General features: G+C 38.8%; 1 protein-coding gene across 3 annotated transcripts in view; it reads right to left on the reverse strand.

The window, feature by feature from the left end:
* Positions 1 to 461: 461 nt before the first annotated feature.
* Positions 462 to 19,102, reverse strand: part of fgf17 (fibroblast growth factor 17) — a 35,741-nt gene continuing 17,100 nt past the window's right edge. Inside the window, exons 2-7 of one of the 3 annotated variants that reach the window (XM_067520577.1) lie at positions 6,964 to 18,752; positions 4,462 to 6,872; positions 4,318 to 4,354; positions 3,905 to 4,049; positions 2,768 to 2,874; positions 462 to 1,333 (exon numbers count right to left, since the gene is read on the reverse strand). In XM_067520577.1, coding sequence (XP_067376678.1) covers positions 1,010 to 1,333; positions 2,768 to 2,874; positions 3,905 to 4,049; positions 4,318 to 4,354; positions 4,462 to 4,493 — 645 coding nt within the window. In that variant the 5' untranslated portion in view covers positions 4,494 to 6,872; positions 6,964 to 18,752 and the 3' untranslated portion in view covers positions 462 to 1,009. Of the gene's footprint in view, positions 1,334 to 2,767; positions 2,875 to 3,904; positions 4,083 to 4,317; positions 4,355 to 4,461; positions 6,873 to 6,963; positions 18,753 to 19,102 lie in introns of those variants that run through there. The other 2 variants (XM_067520576.1, XM_067520575.1) reach the window with 2 other exon arrangements.

Here is a 19,102-nt window from a genome sequence, read left to right on the forward strand (position 1 = left end):
CAATCTATGTGATTTGTGGCATGAGGATTGGTGTTTGAATGAAGTCTACAGTTGCTGTACAGTTTGTTAATATGCTTTGAACTTGTTAAGTTAATCATTTGGTGGGTTATAGCCTCAAGTTAATCCTGAGCAAAAATCTACTATTTTGTTCTAATATTGTCTCATCCTTGATTCTGAAAAACGGCTTGGCTTCATGGCTTCATGGCTTCATTCTAATTTGTTATCTGCTCTTATTTAGTACAGCATAGTACAGTACAATGTAACACATCTACCACTTAACAGGATCTACTATTGGACATTGAAACTGTTAGATATTATCCATGATGTTTACATTTTTTGTGTGACCCATGCAACAACAACAGAAAATAATAGAGGCTGATTGAATAAAGATACGTCTGTATACTATATGATACAAAAGAGATCTGAATCTACTGTGGTTTTATTGTAGATTTGAAACAACAAACTCATTCCCACTTCCTATGCATGTGAATCCATAAAAAAAAAAACTTCATGAACTCTCATGAAATGTAAAGACTTTTCTGATAGTACTTTGCTTTGATGTTTTTAGATTTTTGCTTGCCTTGTACCTAACTTGTAAGTCGCTTTGGATAAAAGCTAAAGTAAAGCTAAGTAAATGTAAATGTAAGTGTGTTAGTATGAATCGGTTTAATGTTAATGCAAAAATTCAAATTCTTGGAGCTCTAGTTTTCCATTTTTTTTTTATCTCAAAAGTATACAATATTTACCCCAAATCACAAAATCACACAATCATCTGATTTAAAAGGTGGTAATAACAATAAATAACAAAAACATTTTAAGCACTTTAGTAATAAAGTTTAACTTTAGTCATTATTTCTCTTCATCCCCCTCCATCATCCCATACACAGGATAATTAAATATAAGCCATCTGCTTTGCTCTCTTTAAATATATACATATGATCATATTTGACATTTTAACCACATTTTACCTCTCAAAAATATACAAAAATAAAATTGTATCTGGTTCACTCTATATCACAGCTGGCATCAGTCCATTTCTTTGGCTGGGTGATTTACGTGATTTCCTGTTACGCTTTGCTCTATGTGTGGCTGGAAATCGGATGAACTCAAAGTGTTTGCTTTGGTCCATGTTGGGGAAAGGAGGCGGGCTGTTGTGTAGCCTCTTGATGAAATGGACCTCTCTCTGGTTCTCTCTCGTCCTTGAAGCTTTGATGGGCCTTCCTTTCCTGGTGAAAGCCACATACCAGCCTTCATACTTGGCATTCTGGAAGGCTGTGTAATTGTTCTCTAGTACTATCTCTGTGAAGATACAATCCCTGCTCCCGCCGTTGGGCTGCAGGAGGAGACAGAAAGTGTGCTTGTTTTAAATGTGGACATACACAGACTGCATTACATACAGCATGTAGTGTGATTTGTTCATATACACTACAACCAAAATTATCCTTGGATTTCAGGGTCGAACTGTTTGACTGTCGTGGATTTTTTTTTACACTACAAGTGACAAAATAGGGAAATCGGTTTAGTTAACTTTAGACACAGCCAGGCTCAGGATTTCCACCTGTCTCCCGACTGGCTATTCTAAGCTTATATTTACTGTAAAGAACTTATTAGTATTACTTATACTTAGTATTGATCTTCCCATCTAACTTTTGGCAAGTAAATATATAAGGCTAAGTTTCAATAACAAAATGATTAATTTCTTCAGTAAATTCTGTTTTTCCATGTAAACCAAGAGCTAATTGCAACCTGTAAATCTGTACTATAGTTCTTTAATGGTATGGAATCATCAGGTTTTGTTTTAAATATAGAGTGTGGGAGCTACCCAGCAGTTTTGAGTTCAGAACTTCATCCTGTGTCATGTTAATTTGGCAGTGTGAGTCTTTCTTGTAGTGAAGTCTTTTTTTTACTCCCTCTTAACAGCTGTTACAGCAGCCACACCTTCAGCTCATCTAAACCGTGGTGAGAAATGGATTTATGGCTTATTATGTCAGTGAGATATGTGGACCCATGTTTTCCATTTCCATGAAGGAAGTGGCAAATTGACTTATGACTGAATGCACAGGCACTGTATTATGGGATGTTACTTTCCTCTCATCATTGTTAGTTGCAGCCGAAAAATCTTAGTATCACTCAGACCTCTGATGGTTCCTTTTTTCCAGTACATCATGTCATGGGGTCACTGACATGTTATTAGACTGACAACAGGCTAAAGTTTTAGTGTAGCTGCAGTGTGTATTTTAGTGGACGTGAGGCCAGAAACACACTGATCATTTACATTTTATAGATTTAGTGCTTTGTTCCTACAAGTTTCTTTTTTTATATTATATATATTATATTTATTATACTTTTCTACGTTCATTATATTATAGTTCATTATGTTCATCTATTGGCCATAGTAGAAGCATGAGTGACTGTGACTATGACATTGTACAAAGACAGAGAAAGTCTCCACAGGGTGGAGGAAAGGATAGATGGATGGACATCACAATAGAAGACTCTCCCAAATCCTTGTATCGATTTTAACACCCTTTTTAATAACATGGTGACTTGACAGCTTTTGAGTCAACATGCTGCGTGCAAAGATATTTCATATTATTTTCCCTGAATTTCCAATAATTATTTGATACCTACTTTAAACTGCTTATTATTACCATAACAATATAATTTGGTTTTAACTTAATGTTGTTACAGGACTAAATGATAACTGTTTCTACACTTTTGATAAGTGAAGTCCATATAAGCAAACATGTCCAGAAATATACTGTACCTTTCCAACAAGTTTTCCCTTCCGGTTCATGCAGAGATAGCAGCCACTTTCAGCACCTCTTATCCTCACTCGACTGCCAAATGTATCTGTCTCAACAAACAGGCGAGCTGACAGAAAATGAGAGAATTGTTATATTGTTATATTGTTATGAGATTGGTCTTGTTTTTTTTTACTATTCATAATTGAATAGGTGAAGTGTCTCTTTTGCAATACTTCTGATGAGCTGAAGCTACAGACACTGCTGACAATAAGACGCTAAAGACAAGATAAGCTTTTTCAAATTACCTTATAAAAACAAATGATTACAACAAATGATGACAAATGTTTTCACTGAACATTAAAGAGCTGCATAGTCAGCCGAATATGCATCATTTTTACCTGCAGTTAACTTTGGCCATTGGCATTACAATAGCATTGTGTATTAGGGTATAGAGATAAAGGTCTTGTCCTAATCAGCTGTTAATTCGCCAGACGATGTCATCATAGATGCAGCAGGGAGGCTCGATTAACATATAAGCCTAAATACACCTCACAGAGGGAGGGACAAGCAGGATGGAGGTGAAACTGCTGTTGTGCCTGAAGTCATCAGTCCCCAACAAGAATAGTGTCAGGGACTAAACATTTTTCATTCCAAATTTTTCATTATACTCTGAATCTCTAAATGTTTTGTGTAATTTATTCCTAAACGGAGCAGAGCACTGTCTAAGATAATTTCCCAATACGTGAAAGGACACGAATGTGAGCAAATTATCTGTTTACCAAGAGCTAGTAAAACGCAAATATCCATCTAAAAAGTAGCTCTATGCTGAGCCTCTCCTGCTATAGCATTAAACATAACTACTCAGCAACTTGCTTCATTATAAAAGCTCATCATATAACATCGACTGCTTTAGAAAAAGTTAAGACTGTATTTTCAAATCCGCATTACAGGAGAAATAAATTCTGATTTTGTTGGATAACCAACCAAAAAGGTTTCGTACTCCGACTATAATCCAGTTAAAACTAAAAAAAAAACAACCGTTTTTTATATTTTTCACTGCGTAGAATTAAACCCTTCAGCCATAGAGATTGTTTATTCTCTAGCTATGTTACAGCAGGGTGACATATTACGCTTTAGTTCCATAACCAGATGCTTACCGTACATATTACCATCCTCAGCTGTGGCGGTCACCCTTTTGCCCTGGATCTGGACGTGTTTCCCGCTGGTGCGGCTGTAGAGCTGGTAGATCCGAACCTGTTTGCGGCTGAGCTGGTCCGTTACTGCGCCCTGCGTCCTCACATACTGGTTAAAATTAGGAGACGGGTGATTCTCCCCCTTTTTTAAAGGGAAAAATAAAATACGTAATTTTTTTCTTTCTAATCTGGGATAAATTAAAGTATAGCCCATTCTCTGAGTAAAACTAATACTACTCCAGATATGAATGTATGAAATAAATACGATATTCAGAAAGTGAGTGCTTTGATGCAATTTCATTATTCCCACTTTTAAAGAACTTTGTTTTAAATAGGCCTATTAAAAAACAAAAACAAAAAACAATAAATGCGCTTACCTGGGCATGGAACCACAGCACGAAAAAATGAAATGATCTGCAGAGGCAACAAGACATACTTGTTATTAAAACAAGACTGCTTAAAATCGAGAAGTCATGTAGATGCACCATATAGTGAGTGTACACCTCTGTACGTCTCCTTACATATAGATACAGCGCTGGTTCATTCCATACATCCTTCTCTTTATTTCACGAGCAAAAACAAGGGCTTCTGGAGGCAGATAAATCCAGAAAGGCTCCGGTAAATAAATCCAACTGAGATCCCACAGTGTTGCATATGCAGTCCTAACTTGTCCATTCACATAGGCAAAGTGTGTGCTTCAACGTCCCAACATTGATCAAAAACCTGACATAGCAGCCAGAGGGATGAAGAGCTCCTCACAAGCTCCGCGAAGCGCATCAGAAGCAGATACATCCATTATTAAACCCCAATGAAAAGTGAGAAAAGTGTAGCTCTGCATAGATTCTTTCCAGTTTTGAAAAGCCCTCTGTCTCACTGTCTTCAAGCTGCTCACTGGTTAAATGTTGAAAGGCAAAGTCCCTCCCTGAAAGCTTCCTATAGTGGGTGGGCACAACAACGGGACACTAACGATGATTATTAAACACACATATGTAGATAAAAATAAAAAATAACTTAAATTCTTTGATAAAGCTGAAAAAAGTTTAATTTCACATTTAAATTATAAAGTTCAATAGAAAAAAAAAAGTAAATAAAGGAGTCTGATGGTTGTAGTAAAAATGTCCTTAAGGACCAGCTCTCTGATTGCCTTTAATGCAGATTATTACAGTTGGATTATAGTTAGAGGCAGCAACCTAATGACATTTTATGGGTGTGTTGATTAGGTGTTAAGGAAAACATTGCCTCCTAACCCTCACCACTCCCTTTTATCTTATGTCACACTCTCAGCTCATACAAAAAGAATCTCAAAGCAAATCATGTGGACAAAAGGCCTGTTTTACTTTACGTGATGAGCAGGAAACCATATTTCCTCTTCCTCCTCAGAACCATTCACATACAGAGGAAATGATATGAGTTAGAATTGCATGTACTGTCTGTAGTTTGTAGCTTCTGATTTCAGATGAGGCTGATTTTGTGACCACTAACAACAGTGTAACATGAAGCTTCAAGTGCCTTTACATCTTGCCCTTCTTTCATTCTCTTGACCCCACCACACAATCTGTGCAGGCAGTTAGGCCTCTATGACTGGAAGCGCCAGCAGCTATTGACTACACTTAGTGGTCACTTGTCATTTTTAACTGTAAAATACCATCCAGCCATTAATCTGTCAGTCACTACTCCTCCAGTCAGTGTTTTTTCAGAAAGGTAAATACTGCATTTAGTGATGTGACTGATGTGTAGTGAGAGGGCCGGGTCAGGATTTGACAGCTGGGTGCCTGCTCCAGGAAATGTGTGTGTGTTTATGTGGGTGAAAGAGAGGGTTCATATTATAATGCAGACTAGTGGGGGCCTGGTGGATCAGTGGTAGAGCATTGTGTAGTGATATACAAGGCCACAGGATGGAATCCCACCCTGCCAGGTGTGGCCCCGCCCAACCCCCATGGGCCACCTTGGTGCCAGTCCCAATATAAGCTTTGCTTTGTTTTTTTTTTTTTGAGTAAAAACTCGTGCCAAATCAGCTTGTGGAACACGCTCCAATGTGGCAACCGCTGAAGGGACGAGCCGAAAGCTACCGATCGTGTGATAATGCAGTCTTGTCACCATCTGGAAATCTAAGTTTATGTGTACAAAAGATGTGAGGAGCATGTTCATACTATATGTGAAGCATTATAACCAGTTAAGTATGATTATGAATAAACTGACAACAGTGATACAGTAAACTGGCCAACTTAATAATTGATTGTTCAATGATAGTTCAATTAGTGTCTTAGTTAATAGTAGTAATAACTAAGGATAAAAAAATCCATCCATGAACTATCTGTAACCACTTATCCTGTATAGGCTTGCAGATGCCTATCCCAGCTGTCAAAGGGTGAGTGGCAGGGTCCACCATGGATAGGTCACCAGTCTATGTCAAGGCAGAGAGACACACAACCATTCAACCATGTACAATTCAAAGTCACCAATTAACCTAACATGCATGTCTTTGGACTGTGGTAGGAAACTAGAGTACTCAGAGGAAACCCACATAAGCACACGGAGGAAATGCAAACTACACACGGTCCACAGTTGGCAACACAACCTTCTAGCTGTGATGCAGCAGCCCCGACCACTCCACCAAAGGTGGGATAAAACTGCAAAGGTGGTTATATTTATGTTACTTTCAAAAGCCTTGTACTAATAATAAAAATTATAAATAGGGAGAAGAGATACAGTAGATAAGTGTGTGTGTGTGTGAGAGTAAACTGACACTAAATTGGCAGGTGCAATACAAATGATCGGATCAGTCGGCAGAATCCTGTCCTAGAAGAACCCAGTTAAATGACCAGACCTCCAGACAGCTTAAAGAGTTCATTTTCACAAAAAAAAAGAAAAAAAAGGGAAGTGCAAGGGGTGTGGGTGATCATCAGGTGGTGAGGTGATGGTCAACCGGGATCTGAAAAGAGAAGACAGAAGAGGTCGGTTAGAAGCAGGTCGGTGCAATGCAGATTAGGAATATAAGAAGGTAGATGATAAATATACTGCACAATATACTGCTGTAGGCACCAGGTGATGGGAGGTGGAAGGAGAAGGCAGTAGTTGGCATCCGCCGCTTGGTCCGGTAAAGAGGGGAGGGGGAGAGCTGCTGAGTCAGGAGCGGGAACAGAGGGAGAACAAACAATGCAGTCCAATAATTCGAGATCCAGTTCACAATGCAATAGCGAAAAACAGAGTACAAATCGAGAGAACCAGAGACAGAGAAACACAGAGTGGAGATATCCAAGGGATAGAGAAGAAGAGAAGTAATAGAACAATACAAGGTTTAATGCACAAAGTCAAACACCAATTATGACAGTACCTTCGCACTAGCTTCTGTCTTCACAGATCTGTGACTCTGCTGTTAACACGTAAAGAAGAGAAGAGAAGAAAAAATGCCACAGCTCAATAGAAGCACCAGCAGAATCTATTTACAAGTTACACTAAAACACATCTCTTTTTATTTAAGATGTGAATGTTGGCTGCATGATCATTCATATTTATGACATGTCAGACACAAAATGCTAACACAACATAGCTGACAGAGCTCCCTGTCTAAAATCTGTGTCCGGTACTAATGCTACACATACTCCCATCTAGACAAGTGCAGTTTGGAGATGCAGGCAAGATGGACAGAGCCCAGCTGTGGAGATGGCTGAGGAGAACAGGGTTTCAGCACAGACCAGGAGTCCTGTGTTTCAGCCAAAGCCAACAGGAGAAAAATTAGGGGGTCACTAAGGTTTGTTTGCTGAGGGATTTCTCTCAGTGCTCCCATTTCTCCCACACACCAAATGGTGAACATTGGTCATCTATTCTTTTGCATCCATTTCCATCAATTAGCTTATTGACAGTTGCATCAGGCTAAATAAGGTTGCCTAGATGTCCTCCAGCTCTTCCAGAGGGATCCCAACAACTTACCCTGTGAGATGAAATATATAACCTCAGCTGGTAATATTCCCAGGGAGCTACTTCAAGCTGCATGCGCCTGGAAAAACTCCACATCTGCACATCCATTTGATGTTTTCACAACGCAAGATAGGAAAATAACTCACGTCAGCCACTTTCATTCATTCCATCCAAAGACAAGGAGCATACTGTAGTTCTCCTTCTCCCCTTATGATAGAATCACTGCACACCAAATGAATTCACCTGTTTCTCTCAGGTTACATCTAACTCTCTCCTATGAAAACCCAGAGATAATTCCTTCATTTGGTACAGCAAGTTACTTTTTTGTCCTTTGATCACTTCTTCAAGTTGCTGGAATGTATTTGCTCAAAATCCTCTTTGTTTTGTTAGTAACAAGACCTCAGAATCAGTGTTTAAAGTACTTTCCAGAATTCCATTACATGTAGTATACAGTACACTTCAGTTTGTTATATGCTTTATTGGGTTGCATATTTTACCGGGCTTTTTAAATGGCTCCTTCAGGTCGTAAATTTCCTAGATGTCTTTCATCTTATCCAGAAGGACCCCAATAACTTCACCCTGTGAATTCTCGGGGCTAACTTCTAACTTACTCGGTTGCATTTTTATTTTATCAGTCAGCTTGACAAGCAAAGTCAAGCTGAATAAAAAATAATAAAAAATATCACAATTTTTGCCATATTACTCTGCACTCAGCCCACAAAGTCAAAACATGTGTTTAGATTTTTTTGTTTGTTTATTTCCACTTCCCCATTGACTTGTGTGTTTTGCTTCAGGTTACTGTCACCACTTTCTGCAGGTATAGATAGTTTTTTCCTCTCACTCATACACAAAACATATCTGCTTGGCCCTTGGCTCTAATCTTTGCTGCATTTTCAAGTGTCTTTTATATTGGCCCAGTTAAGGGCAACAGTCAGCCCTCCGTGTTCTCTGATGTTAGGTTGGTGTGTTTCTGCCTTTAGTGATCTGTCTCTATTTATCCTTCCCTTAGTTCTTAACAGTCATATAATTCCATTTTTCATAGTACATGTTTGCAACATTTCAAAAGAATTAAAGACATTTCCCATACAGCCAGGGTCTTTCTTGGGGCCATTGTAACTCCAGTGGCAAGTGAATGTAGAACTGGTGGTCTCCAAACAGCTCTGACCACATCGTAAAAATAAAGAGCAACTGGTCACTCTTTCTGACCCTGCAAAAATAGAGGCAAGGGTTCAGAAAGTGGGTGGTCTTCTTTATGAATCATCAAACGTAGAGAAAAGAAAAAAGAAAAAAAAAAGGGCTGTAGGATTCACTTGGACAAGCAGCCTGCACCTCATCAGCAGCAGAGCTCTTCTTGTTCTTCACACCACCCAAGCCCACAATCAGGTCAGTCTTTACTGCTTTCAGTTTACTGATTCAGCAGCCAAGGAATGTTAGGCTAAAAATATGAACATAAAAGTCATCTGTTCATTTACTTTGAGCATTTTTTAGATGAGCACTTTAGTTTTACAGAGGTGAAAATGTACAACTCTATGCTTATTACTAAGGCTGCTGACCCTAAGGTATTCCCCTGCCATTTGCAAGCTGACCATTTGAGCTTGCCAAATTTGACACAGCTGACACAGGCAATAAATTTGTACTAGTTTCCCCACCCCCTTTATCCATAATGAGTGTTGCCCTGCAAACCCTTTGAACACAGCCACACACAAACACTATTGTGCACACATACCAGGCACCCTAATGTGATCAGCACCCAATACATTTGTATTATATAAGGACAAACGCAGTCAATTTGCAAAACTGTAAATCTGCAGTAAGTGTTATAATTTGTAAAGATTATTGATATTTCAATACCTATGCCAGTATCTGGTATCAGGTCCAGGTGAAAGCTGGAACAAAGTCTGTGGTTTGGTGGTGTTTTAAGATATAAGAGACAATGACAAAAGTAAATCCAAGCTTTGCTCTGCTAAATCTTAAGATCTATTTGCTAACAGTCATTCTCATTTTTTTCAAGATTATTTTAAATTAAAAAATATTTACCACTGACATTGTACAATAACTAGAACTTCACTTTTAGTTCACTTTGATTTTATTTTCTCTATAGAACCCACAGTCATTGCTATCTACAACTCTCCATCCAGGATTTCACCTCAAATTGCTTTTACTGTTTTTTTTTCTTTGTGTACTTTTCAGCAAAAGTTACTCAATTTCACAAAAAGAAGATGCTGCATATTTGTTTTAGAAGAACACACGTGCATTTTTATTGTTTACATATCTTCCAGTTGTCAGGCATGTGATCCTTTGATACAGTCAAAGAATAAGAATCAGTGACAGTATTTAAGTTCAGTCTTTGAAGGTCTTCATAAGCAGCACAACAGCTGAACTTGTATCAGTACTCAGTGTCAGCAAGTACTCAAATGTAAATACTTGTACTCAGTCTGGGAAAAAATGGTATCTGGTCATCCCTAGTACAGATGCCTAAAATGCATTGCAAGTCAGACTGATATGTGTAAATAACTTGAGGATATGTGGGAGCTAATAGGTGACAGACAACATTGTAGGGGGGATCAGACTCTGCAAATCCCTCTGAGTGCCTGAGCTCTGGGGTTTCCGACAGGTGAAACCCAATTTGCTAATCCATGATTAACATTCACCAGTTGCAGACAGGCTCTGAGAGCTTCATCTACAGGCCAGGAAGCTGAAACATGTCAGACTTCAAAACTAATAAAGTGACTCACACAACTGCCCTTCTCAGAGCAGCAGACACTGACATAGAGGAAGGGTTAGGTGAAGTTGGGAGTAATGAAAATAGTGAAGCACTCTGTACTTACTTGGGGACTACAGAGTCAGACAGGGCCCTGCATCTGCGTTATTTTTAATGAGCAAAATGTCAATGAGCAATGAACATGCTGTAGGCTCATATCTGACAGGGTTAAATGCAAGGTCAGGACAAAGCGAGATCCCTTTGTGAAAACAGAGGCTGTTGTAAAGAGCATTGATTTCTTCTCCTGATTTCTTCTCTTTCCATGCATATATACCATGATATACTATCAACAAAAAGGCAAAATGCAATTTATCGAAATGAAATGGAACCACCCTATGAGCTTACACTCTACAACTACATTCTGAGGTCAACTTATTCTTACACTTGGTGTCACCATCTTGCTGCATTATCCAGTTGTAGTTAAGTTTTAACTCACAGACTAATAAGCTAACATTATCCTTGTGGAGTCTCTGATAGAGAGTGCAATTCATTACAAATGAACAAAAGTTGCTGTGGCCCTGATGCAGAAGAGCGTATCGACACCAGTTTTGGTCGTTTTTGGTTGCAGTAACTAAGGTGTTGAATGCTGTTACTAAATGGTAAATGGTCTGCATTTACTTGAAGCGCTTTACACTGCTTCTCATTCACACAACAATGCGGAAGCTTCTTTGTAGCTGGCCAAAACTCTGGGAGCAACTAAGTTGGGGTTCAGTGTCTTGCTCAAGATCTTCGACATCTGACCAGAGAAGCTGGGGATCGAACCAACAACTGTGGGATTGGTGGATGACCACTGTACCCTATCTGGGCCACAGTCCCCCTGTCTACAGCTTTAAAGAAAAAACATTAGACTGGATTGGTCAGAGAGAAATGTCACTACAACCGTATCCATAGTCCTTTTTTTACTTAACAGACAGAGAATTTAAAGCCCTAAAAAACTGTAATCATTGTCATTGTAGCAAGTTTGAATTAAAACCATAGCAGCAAATGGTTGTTATACAAGTTTGTTAATAACCTTATCACATACATAATATGTCATATTTGAACTGATTTTTCTAAGGTGATTTTAAGAGTTGGCGGCTGTAGCTCAGTTGGTAAAGGCAGTCGTCCGTGGACCACAGGGTCAGTGGCTTGATCCCTGCTCCTGGCTACATGTTGAAGTGTCCTTGGGCAAAACACTGAACCCCAAGTTGCTCCCCGTGGGTCAGTTGAGCACCTTGCATGGCAGCCACTGCAATTGGTGTGTGTGTGTGTGTGTGTGTGAATGGGAATCAACTTTGTAAAGCTCTTTGGATAAAAGCACTATGTAAGCGACTATTTACCATTTAAGAGTTTTGAAGGTTTATGTACCAATGATAGCTGTGCATGTAATTTTCCTAAAAAAAATAAATGCAATTAAATAAAATAAAAAAATAATACCAAAGTAACAGTAAAACAGTAAAAGGTCACATCATTCCATAATATTTATAACATATTAGCAAGCTTCAACATTCACACAAAAGCCTAAATGTAATCTTGGGATGTGGGGCAATAGAAAAAGCATGCAAACAATTTGACCTTTGAACACTATGATTGGGAAACTGGTCATTTATTAGAAATTAGTTATGGATAGAAAAACGTGACCTCCTGCTCCCAGAGGACACATCAGGCGATTATATTTGACTGGTTTGGGATTTCAAGGACTCATTGATAGCCATTTTGGAGATTTATTCTGTCATCAGTTGACGGCGTGACTATAGACAAACGTCACACATGTCACTGGGCCCTGCAGTCAAAACATGTCTCAGACCCCAAACAATTCGTGAAAGAAGTTTGTTTGAAATCTTTGCAAATTTATTACAAATAAAAAAATGAAACAATCTGCATTTACACTCAAAACTGGTCTCTGGTGTATCCTGTTTCCACTGATCATCATTGAGACGTTTCTGCGCCTGTCCACCTGTGGGAAATTCATTTGATTGGACAGGATTTGGAAAAGTATACACCTTTCTATATAAGGTCCTACATCTAAAAGTGCATGTCCAACCACAAACCAAGCCATGATGTCCAAGGAATTGTCTGTAGACCTCTGAGACATGGTTGTATTGAGGCAGAGATCTGTGGAAGGGTACAGAACATTTTCTGCAGCATTGAAGGTTCCAATGAGCACAGTGGCCTTTAGAATGGGACACGAGAAGAGAAGAGAGACAGAGAAGGACCTTAGTCAGGGAGATGACCGAAACGGAACGGCCAGACGGAAACCACTCCTCAGTAAAAGACACATGACAGCCCGCCTGAAGGACTTTCAGACCAAAACAAACAAAATTCTCTGTTCTGATGAAAAAAAGATTGAACTCTTTGGTCTAAATGCCAATTGTCATGTCTGGAGGAAACCAGGCTCTGCTCACCACCTGGCCAATTCCATCCGTAATACAGTAATGCATGGTGGTAGACCATGTCGAGATGTTTTTCAGTGGCAGGAATTTGAAGACTAGTCAGGATTGAAGGAAAGGTGAATGCAGCAATGTACAGAGACATCCTTGATGAAAACCTGTTCCAGAGCGCTCTGGACCTCAGACTGGGGTGAGTGTTCATCAACAGGACAATGACCCTAAGCACACACCCAAGATAACACAGTAATGGCTACAGGACAACTCTGTGAAAGTCCTTGAGCTGCGCAGCCAGAGCCCAGACTTGAACCCCAAGAGATCTGATAATGGCTGTGCACCAACGCTCCCAATCCAACCTGGTGGAGCTTGAGATGTGCTGCAAAGAGGAATGGGAAAAGCCCCCCCCCAAAAAAGCGTGCCAAGCTTGTAGCATCGAACTCAAAAAGACGTGAAGCTGTAATTGGTGCTAAAGGTGCTTCAACAAAGTATTAAGCAAAGGCGGTGATTACTTATGTACATGTATTTTTTTATTTTTTATTTTTTCATTTTTAATAAATGAAAAAGATTTCAAACAAAGTTTCAAAGTTTGTTTGTAAAAGATTTCAAAAATAGTTTTTTAATGTTGTCATTATGGGGTATGTTTGTAGAACAATCAATTTAATCAATTTTGAAATAAGGCTGTAACATAGCAAAATGTGGAAAAAGCGCTGGGAATACTTTCTGGATGTACTGTAATTTTAAATTTTTTACATTTTCTGTTAACAAAATGAATGTGTTGCAATTCAATGTAATTGGAATTTGGGAAAAAAGTAAATACTGAACATATCAATAAGAAGTTCCTAGACAATTAATTTTACATGGAAATATTCAAACTTATAGAACAATACAGTGTTATTAAACTGTTTAACGACTGGCTTTAGATTCTCATAGAACCAGTGTTAATTTGGGCAATTTGATTTAGTTTTAGTTTTAGTCTTGTGACAAAAATGTAAATTAGTTTTAGTCAACATAGTCTAAAAACATTTAAATTTAGTGTTAAGTCAAATTTTTGTCCTTAGCTTTTAATATTTGGCAATCTCTATTCAATCTTAATATATTTTAATATATAAGTTTTGAGGCAACACCTGTTGTGTTCTCATCTACATAAAGAGATGCCTATTTGTTCACATGGACCCCATCTCTATTCTGTAATGATTCGGAAGCTAGTTTACTTTAATTTAATTTACTTATTTTACTGAGGAGCTACAGTTTGATTCCACATGTTACAGGTTGGTAAATAAGACTACAATGCTAAAAAATCCTAATGGATGTTTCTTCATGTCCATTTGTCCAGCCTTCACATATCTTCAAAGTTTTTGTTTTCATTGGGTACTTTTTATTAAATTTTAGCCTCATCTTCATCATAAAAAGTTGGTTGTGAATATTTTCATAGTTTGCGTTAATGAAATTAACACTGCATAGCACTTATTTAAGGCTGGAAAAAGATCGAGGTCTGACTTAATAAAGAGTCATTTTAAACAAATCTACAGACTTTCAGTAATTGTATTCAAAGTGCTTTTCTTCTCTAAACCCAAGCATGTGCAGGACTGTTTCTAAAACACGGATTACCTACAATCTGTACACTCCCTAAATGCCTCCTGCTGACAGTATTTTTCTGGAAGACACAAGCACAGTCCAACCGGTTTTATTTCTCAATGTAAAATGCATTCACAAAGAGAAATGATTGAAAATATTCACAAAGAAATCAAGCAGCTATTGCGAACATTGATTGTGTCAAACTCCAACACAGACAAGATAGACAGTGGAGCTCAGTGGGACCCGTTTGTACTCAAGTGCTTGTTTCAACTTTGGACAGACATTTTCTCAGATTCAGGTCAAGTTTAGTCACGTAGGATAAGATAAATGTTTAAAACTAAGCAGACTACATAAATCCATGTAGAATGATGAGCCTATAATGACTTTCTTTGTTCTAGACAAGTGCTTCTACATTAAAAAAACAGCACAAACTCAACTGTGTGAGACTTGGGTCAGGCTTGACCAGGTTTTACCATACCCTTGGTGCACGACAGGTTGGGACAGAAAAATGCGACCCAATCCATCCACCAAGACAGAGAACAGAAGAGAGTTCCCATTATCAAAACATAGTGGAGACTCATGTTATAACATAACTGTAAGTCTAGAATCATTTATCTGCCACTGTGGTCAATAATATTCTCAGATGTAGGCTACTCACCATTTGGAAAATCTACCTGCTTTTAATGTATAGCAGGGATGAAAATCTAAATGCATAGCATGCAAACACAGGGTTTGACACAGCTAGGCCTATTATACAGTATAACAATCAGCAACGTCTACCTTCCATTCAATTCAATTCAATTCAATAAAGTCAAGACCATAAAGATGAAAACCCAAAAATTCCTCCTTGAGCAACAATGGAGGGGAACAACTCCTTTTAACGGAAGAGACCTCCTGCAAAACTAGGCTCAGAGTGGGCAGCCATCTGCCTTGACAAGTTGGGGTGACTGGAAAGTGGAGAAAGAAAAGAAAAGACCAACAAAACACAACAAAACACAAAACACAAAACACAAAACTCCAAAGCTGAGGACACCTGCAGAAAGGGACAGAGAGAGGAAGAAAGAGAATTAGACCGACAACTACGGGAAAAAGAACACACACAGATACTGAAATGCATTGGTGACAAATGTGAGGTAAGAGGAGAGGAGAAAAGGATGAGAGGAGGAAAGGAGCTCAGTGCTTCGGGGGTTGCTCCCCCAGCAGTCTAACCCATGACTGTAAATTACTATAAGCTTTATCAAAGAGGACGGTTTCCAAATGCTTCCCAAATATGAACTCGGAGCTGGTTCCACAGGAGAGGAGCTTGATAGCTAAAGGCTCTGCCTCCCATTCTACCTTTGTAAATTCTGGGAACCAAAGTAGGCCTGCATTCTGAGATCGAAGTGGCCTACTGGTATGATATGGTACTATGAGGTCTTCTATATATGATGGAGCCTGACTGTTTAGAGCTTTATATGTAAGAAGCAGGGTTTTAAATTCTATTCTAAATTTAATGGGAAGCCAATGAAAAGAAGCTATTGAAGGTGATATATGATCTCTCTTGCTAATTCCAGTCAGCACTCTTGCTGCAGCATTTTGGATTAATTGCAGGCTCTTTAGGGAGTTACTGGGGCATCCTGAAAGTAGGGAATTACAGTAGTCCAACCTAGAAATAACAAATGCATAGACTACCTTTTTGGCATCACAGGATGCTACTAATTTTGTTGCTTGTTTTATATGGGAGGTAAAGGACAAATCCTGGTCAAAATACCTCAAAAATAACAAAGGTTCTTTGCAGTAGTACTGGAGTAAGGTTATCTAGAGTAACAATTGTAACAAATTGTGGGACATCCAAGTCTTGTACGTGTGGTAGAAGCTTGATTAACAGATTTTTCTCATCTGGTTCCAAAGATAGATATAGCTAGGTGTCATCAGCATAGCAACGAAAACTTATGGAGTGTTTTTTTAATAATGTTTCCTAAAGGAGACAAATATAAAATAAAAAGTATTGGTCCTAACACAGAGGCTTCTGGAACTCCATAACTAACTATTGTGTACGTAGAGGATTTATCATTAGTAATAAATTGTTGCGAGACTAGCCCATTATCTGAAGCCAAGAGTTGGTGACTTTTACCAGTGCTGTTTCTGTACTATGATGAACTCTAAATCCTGACTGAAAGCCTTAGAATAAATTATTCCTCTACAGGTGGTCACATAATTGCTTTGCAACTACTTTTTCAAGAAGATTGGATATTGCTCTGTAATTGGCTAATACACCTGGGTCAAGACAGCATTTTTTAATTAGTGATTGGCTTACAGCTACTTAGCCAGGCATGTTGTAGATGGCCTGTTTCTAAAGATAGACACTTCATTTAGTAAATGAACATTAGCTAGTTACAGCTGATTGAACTTGCAGACAAAAATTTGCAACAGTTTTCATAGGTACCGGTTTTAGCGTATAACAAGCGTAATAGAGGAAATCTACTCAAAAAAGTCTGGAAAAAAAAGAAAAATAAATATCTATACCTACTTATCCTGTTAAAGGTTGAGGGACAGGCTGCCAAGTTTAGCTCTGTAAATTTATCTTTAAGGAAATTGGAGTGCCCTGAGCCTAGACTTAAAAGTGGAGAGGGTGTCTGTTTCCCAAATCTGAACTGGGAACTGGTTCCACAGGAGGGGAGTTTGATAGCCAAAGGCTCTACCTCCCATTCTAGCTTTAGAGGTTCTGGGAACCACAAGAAGGCCTGCATTCTTAGATCAAAGTGGTTTACTGGGATGACATACCACTATGAGTTTTTTAGATATGATGGAGCTTGACAGTTTAGAGCTTTATATGTATTTTATGGGAAAGCAATGGAGAGACATTAGTGAAGCTGAAATATGATCTCTCTTGCTAGTTCCAGTCAGCAGTCTTGTTGCAGCATTTTTGAATTATTATTTTTGAATAGACTTATTAGGAACTCAGTGGGATATCCCGAAAGGAAGGAATTACAGTAGTCCAACCTAGAAGTAAGAAATGCATGGACTACCTTTTTGGCATCACTTTGAAAAAGGATGCTACTAATTTGTTCCATAGGTAAAAAAAGGCTTTTCTAGAGATTTGTTTTATATCTGAGTTAAAAGACAAATCCTGGTCAAAAATAACTCCATGGTTCCTTGCAGTAGTACTGGAGGCCAGAGTTAGGATATCTAGAGTAACAATATGATTGGACAGCATATTTGTGAGATTTTTAGCCCCCAATTCTATGACAAGTCTAGCTCTGTGAATTTATATTTAATGAAACTGGAGTCCGCTAAGGAAAACCCGGGAGAACATGCAAGCTCCACACAGAAAGGACACGGTCAGCTAGGGACACAAACCTGCAACCTTCTAGCTGTGAGGCTGCAGTGCTAGCCATTCTCAAATAACCATAAGACTAAACCTATGGTAACTATAGTTATTTCTGGAAATTATAAGAACATAACCTTTTATGTCATTCATTCTTATCAGCGTCCCCTCATTCTTGGCAACATGTGAATAAAAAGACACAACATACATATCAGTTGGAATAGTGGCAAGATACCTGGATGGGGTACTAATTGTCTACTGTATCCTTTTGTCTCAGCTCATCAACCTCACTTACCACCCAGGAGGCAGAGGAGCATTTCCTGTTTTCTCTGCGACCCAGCAGAATGCATGGACCTGATGGAAGTCTTCAATTAAATATCCACCATCTTCCTCCATATCGTCCATTGCCCAATGTAGTAGTGTGCTTTCTTGAAATCCTTGAAAAGTGTCAAGTTGATTTCAGGGCAACTCTTCAATTTAAAGTGTGTCTCTCACCAGACTTAACATGGGTGGAGGACCAGTAATGCTCCATTCCCTCTACAGTAACTGAGTCATAGAAGTGGATTTGAAATACCAGGCATGCTATTGTGCACGTGTGTGAGTGTGTGTTTGTGAGTGTGTCGCTGTCGCCAGCCACATAACTGTAGGGCACCACTTGTCTTGCCATTGGTCTGAGGTCTGTTGTATGGTGGGGTGGGCTAAGGAGACTGACAGAAAATAGTAAATGGAAAATTCCTGTGTGAAGTGCAGTCGTTGTTGATCAGGTGTGAACTGCAGACCAAAGATCAAGAGAGCATGAAAGGTCGGAGGGAGCGGACAGCTGCTGCAGCCCACATGTAACCATTCCACCATAGCATACCACCTGGGACTGGAGGCTGCGCTTGCCTGTGGGGAAAGATGCAAGTTAGCTACTAAATAATAACTTATTTCATACTTAAAGTTAAGTGGTACTGTCATAACATTTATGTCAACTTGATCAATTCAGTGTAAAGCAATTAGAAAGTATTAGATCCATGGAATAATGTTAGCTAAATTTTGACTTTAGGTTTAGAATATTAAATTAGTTAGTAAATGCTAAATGGTCTGCACTTATATTGTGCTTTTCTACCGACTGGTACTCAAAGCGATTTACACTGCTTCTCATTCACCTATTCACACTCAGCTGCTATGCAGCTGACCAACACTCCGTGGGAGCAAATAAGTTGGGATTCAATGTCTTGCTTAAGGACGCTTCG

This window comes from Channa argus, chromosome 11 (genome assembly GCF_033026475.1).
Source record: "Channa argus isolate prfri chromosome 11, Channa argus male v1.0, whole genome shotgun sequence".
Taxonomy (NCBI): domain Eukaryota; kingdom Metazoa; phylum Chordata; class Actinopteri; order Anabantiformes; family Channidae; genus Channa; species Channa argus.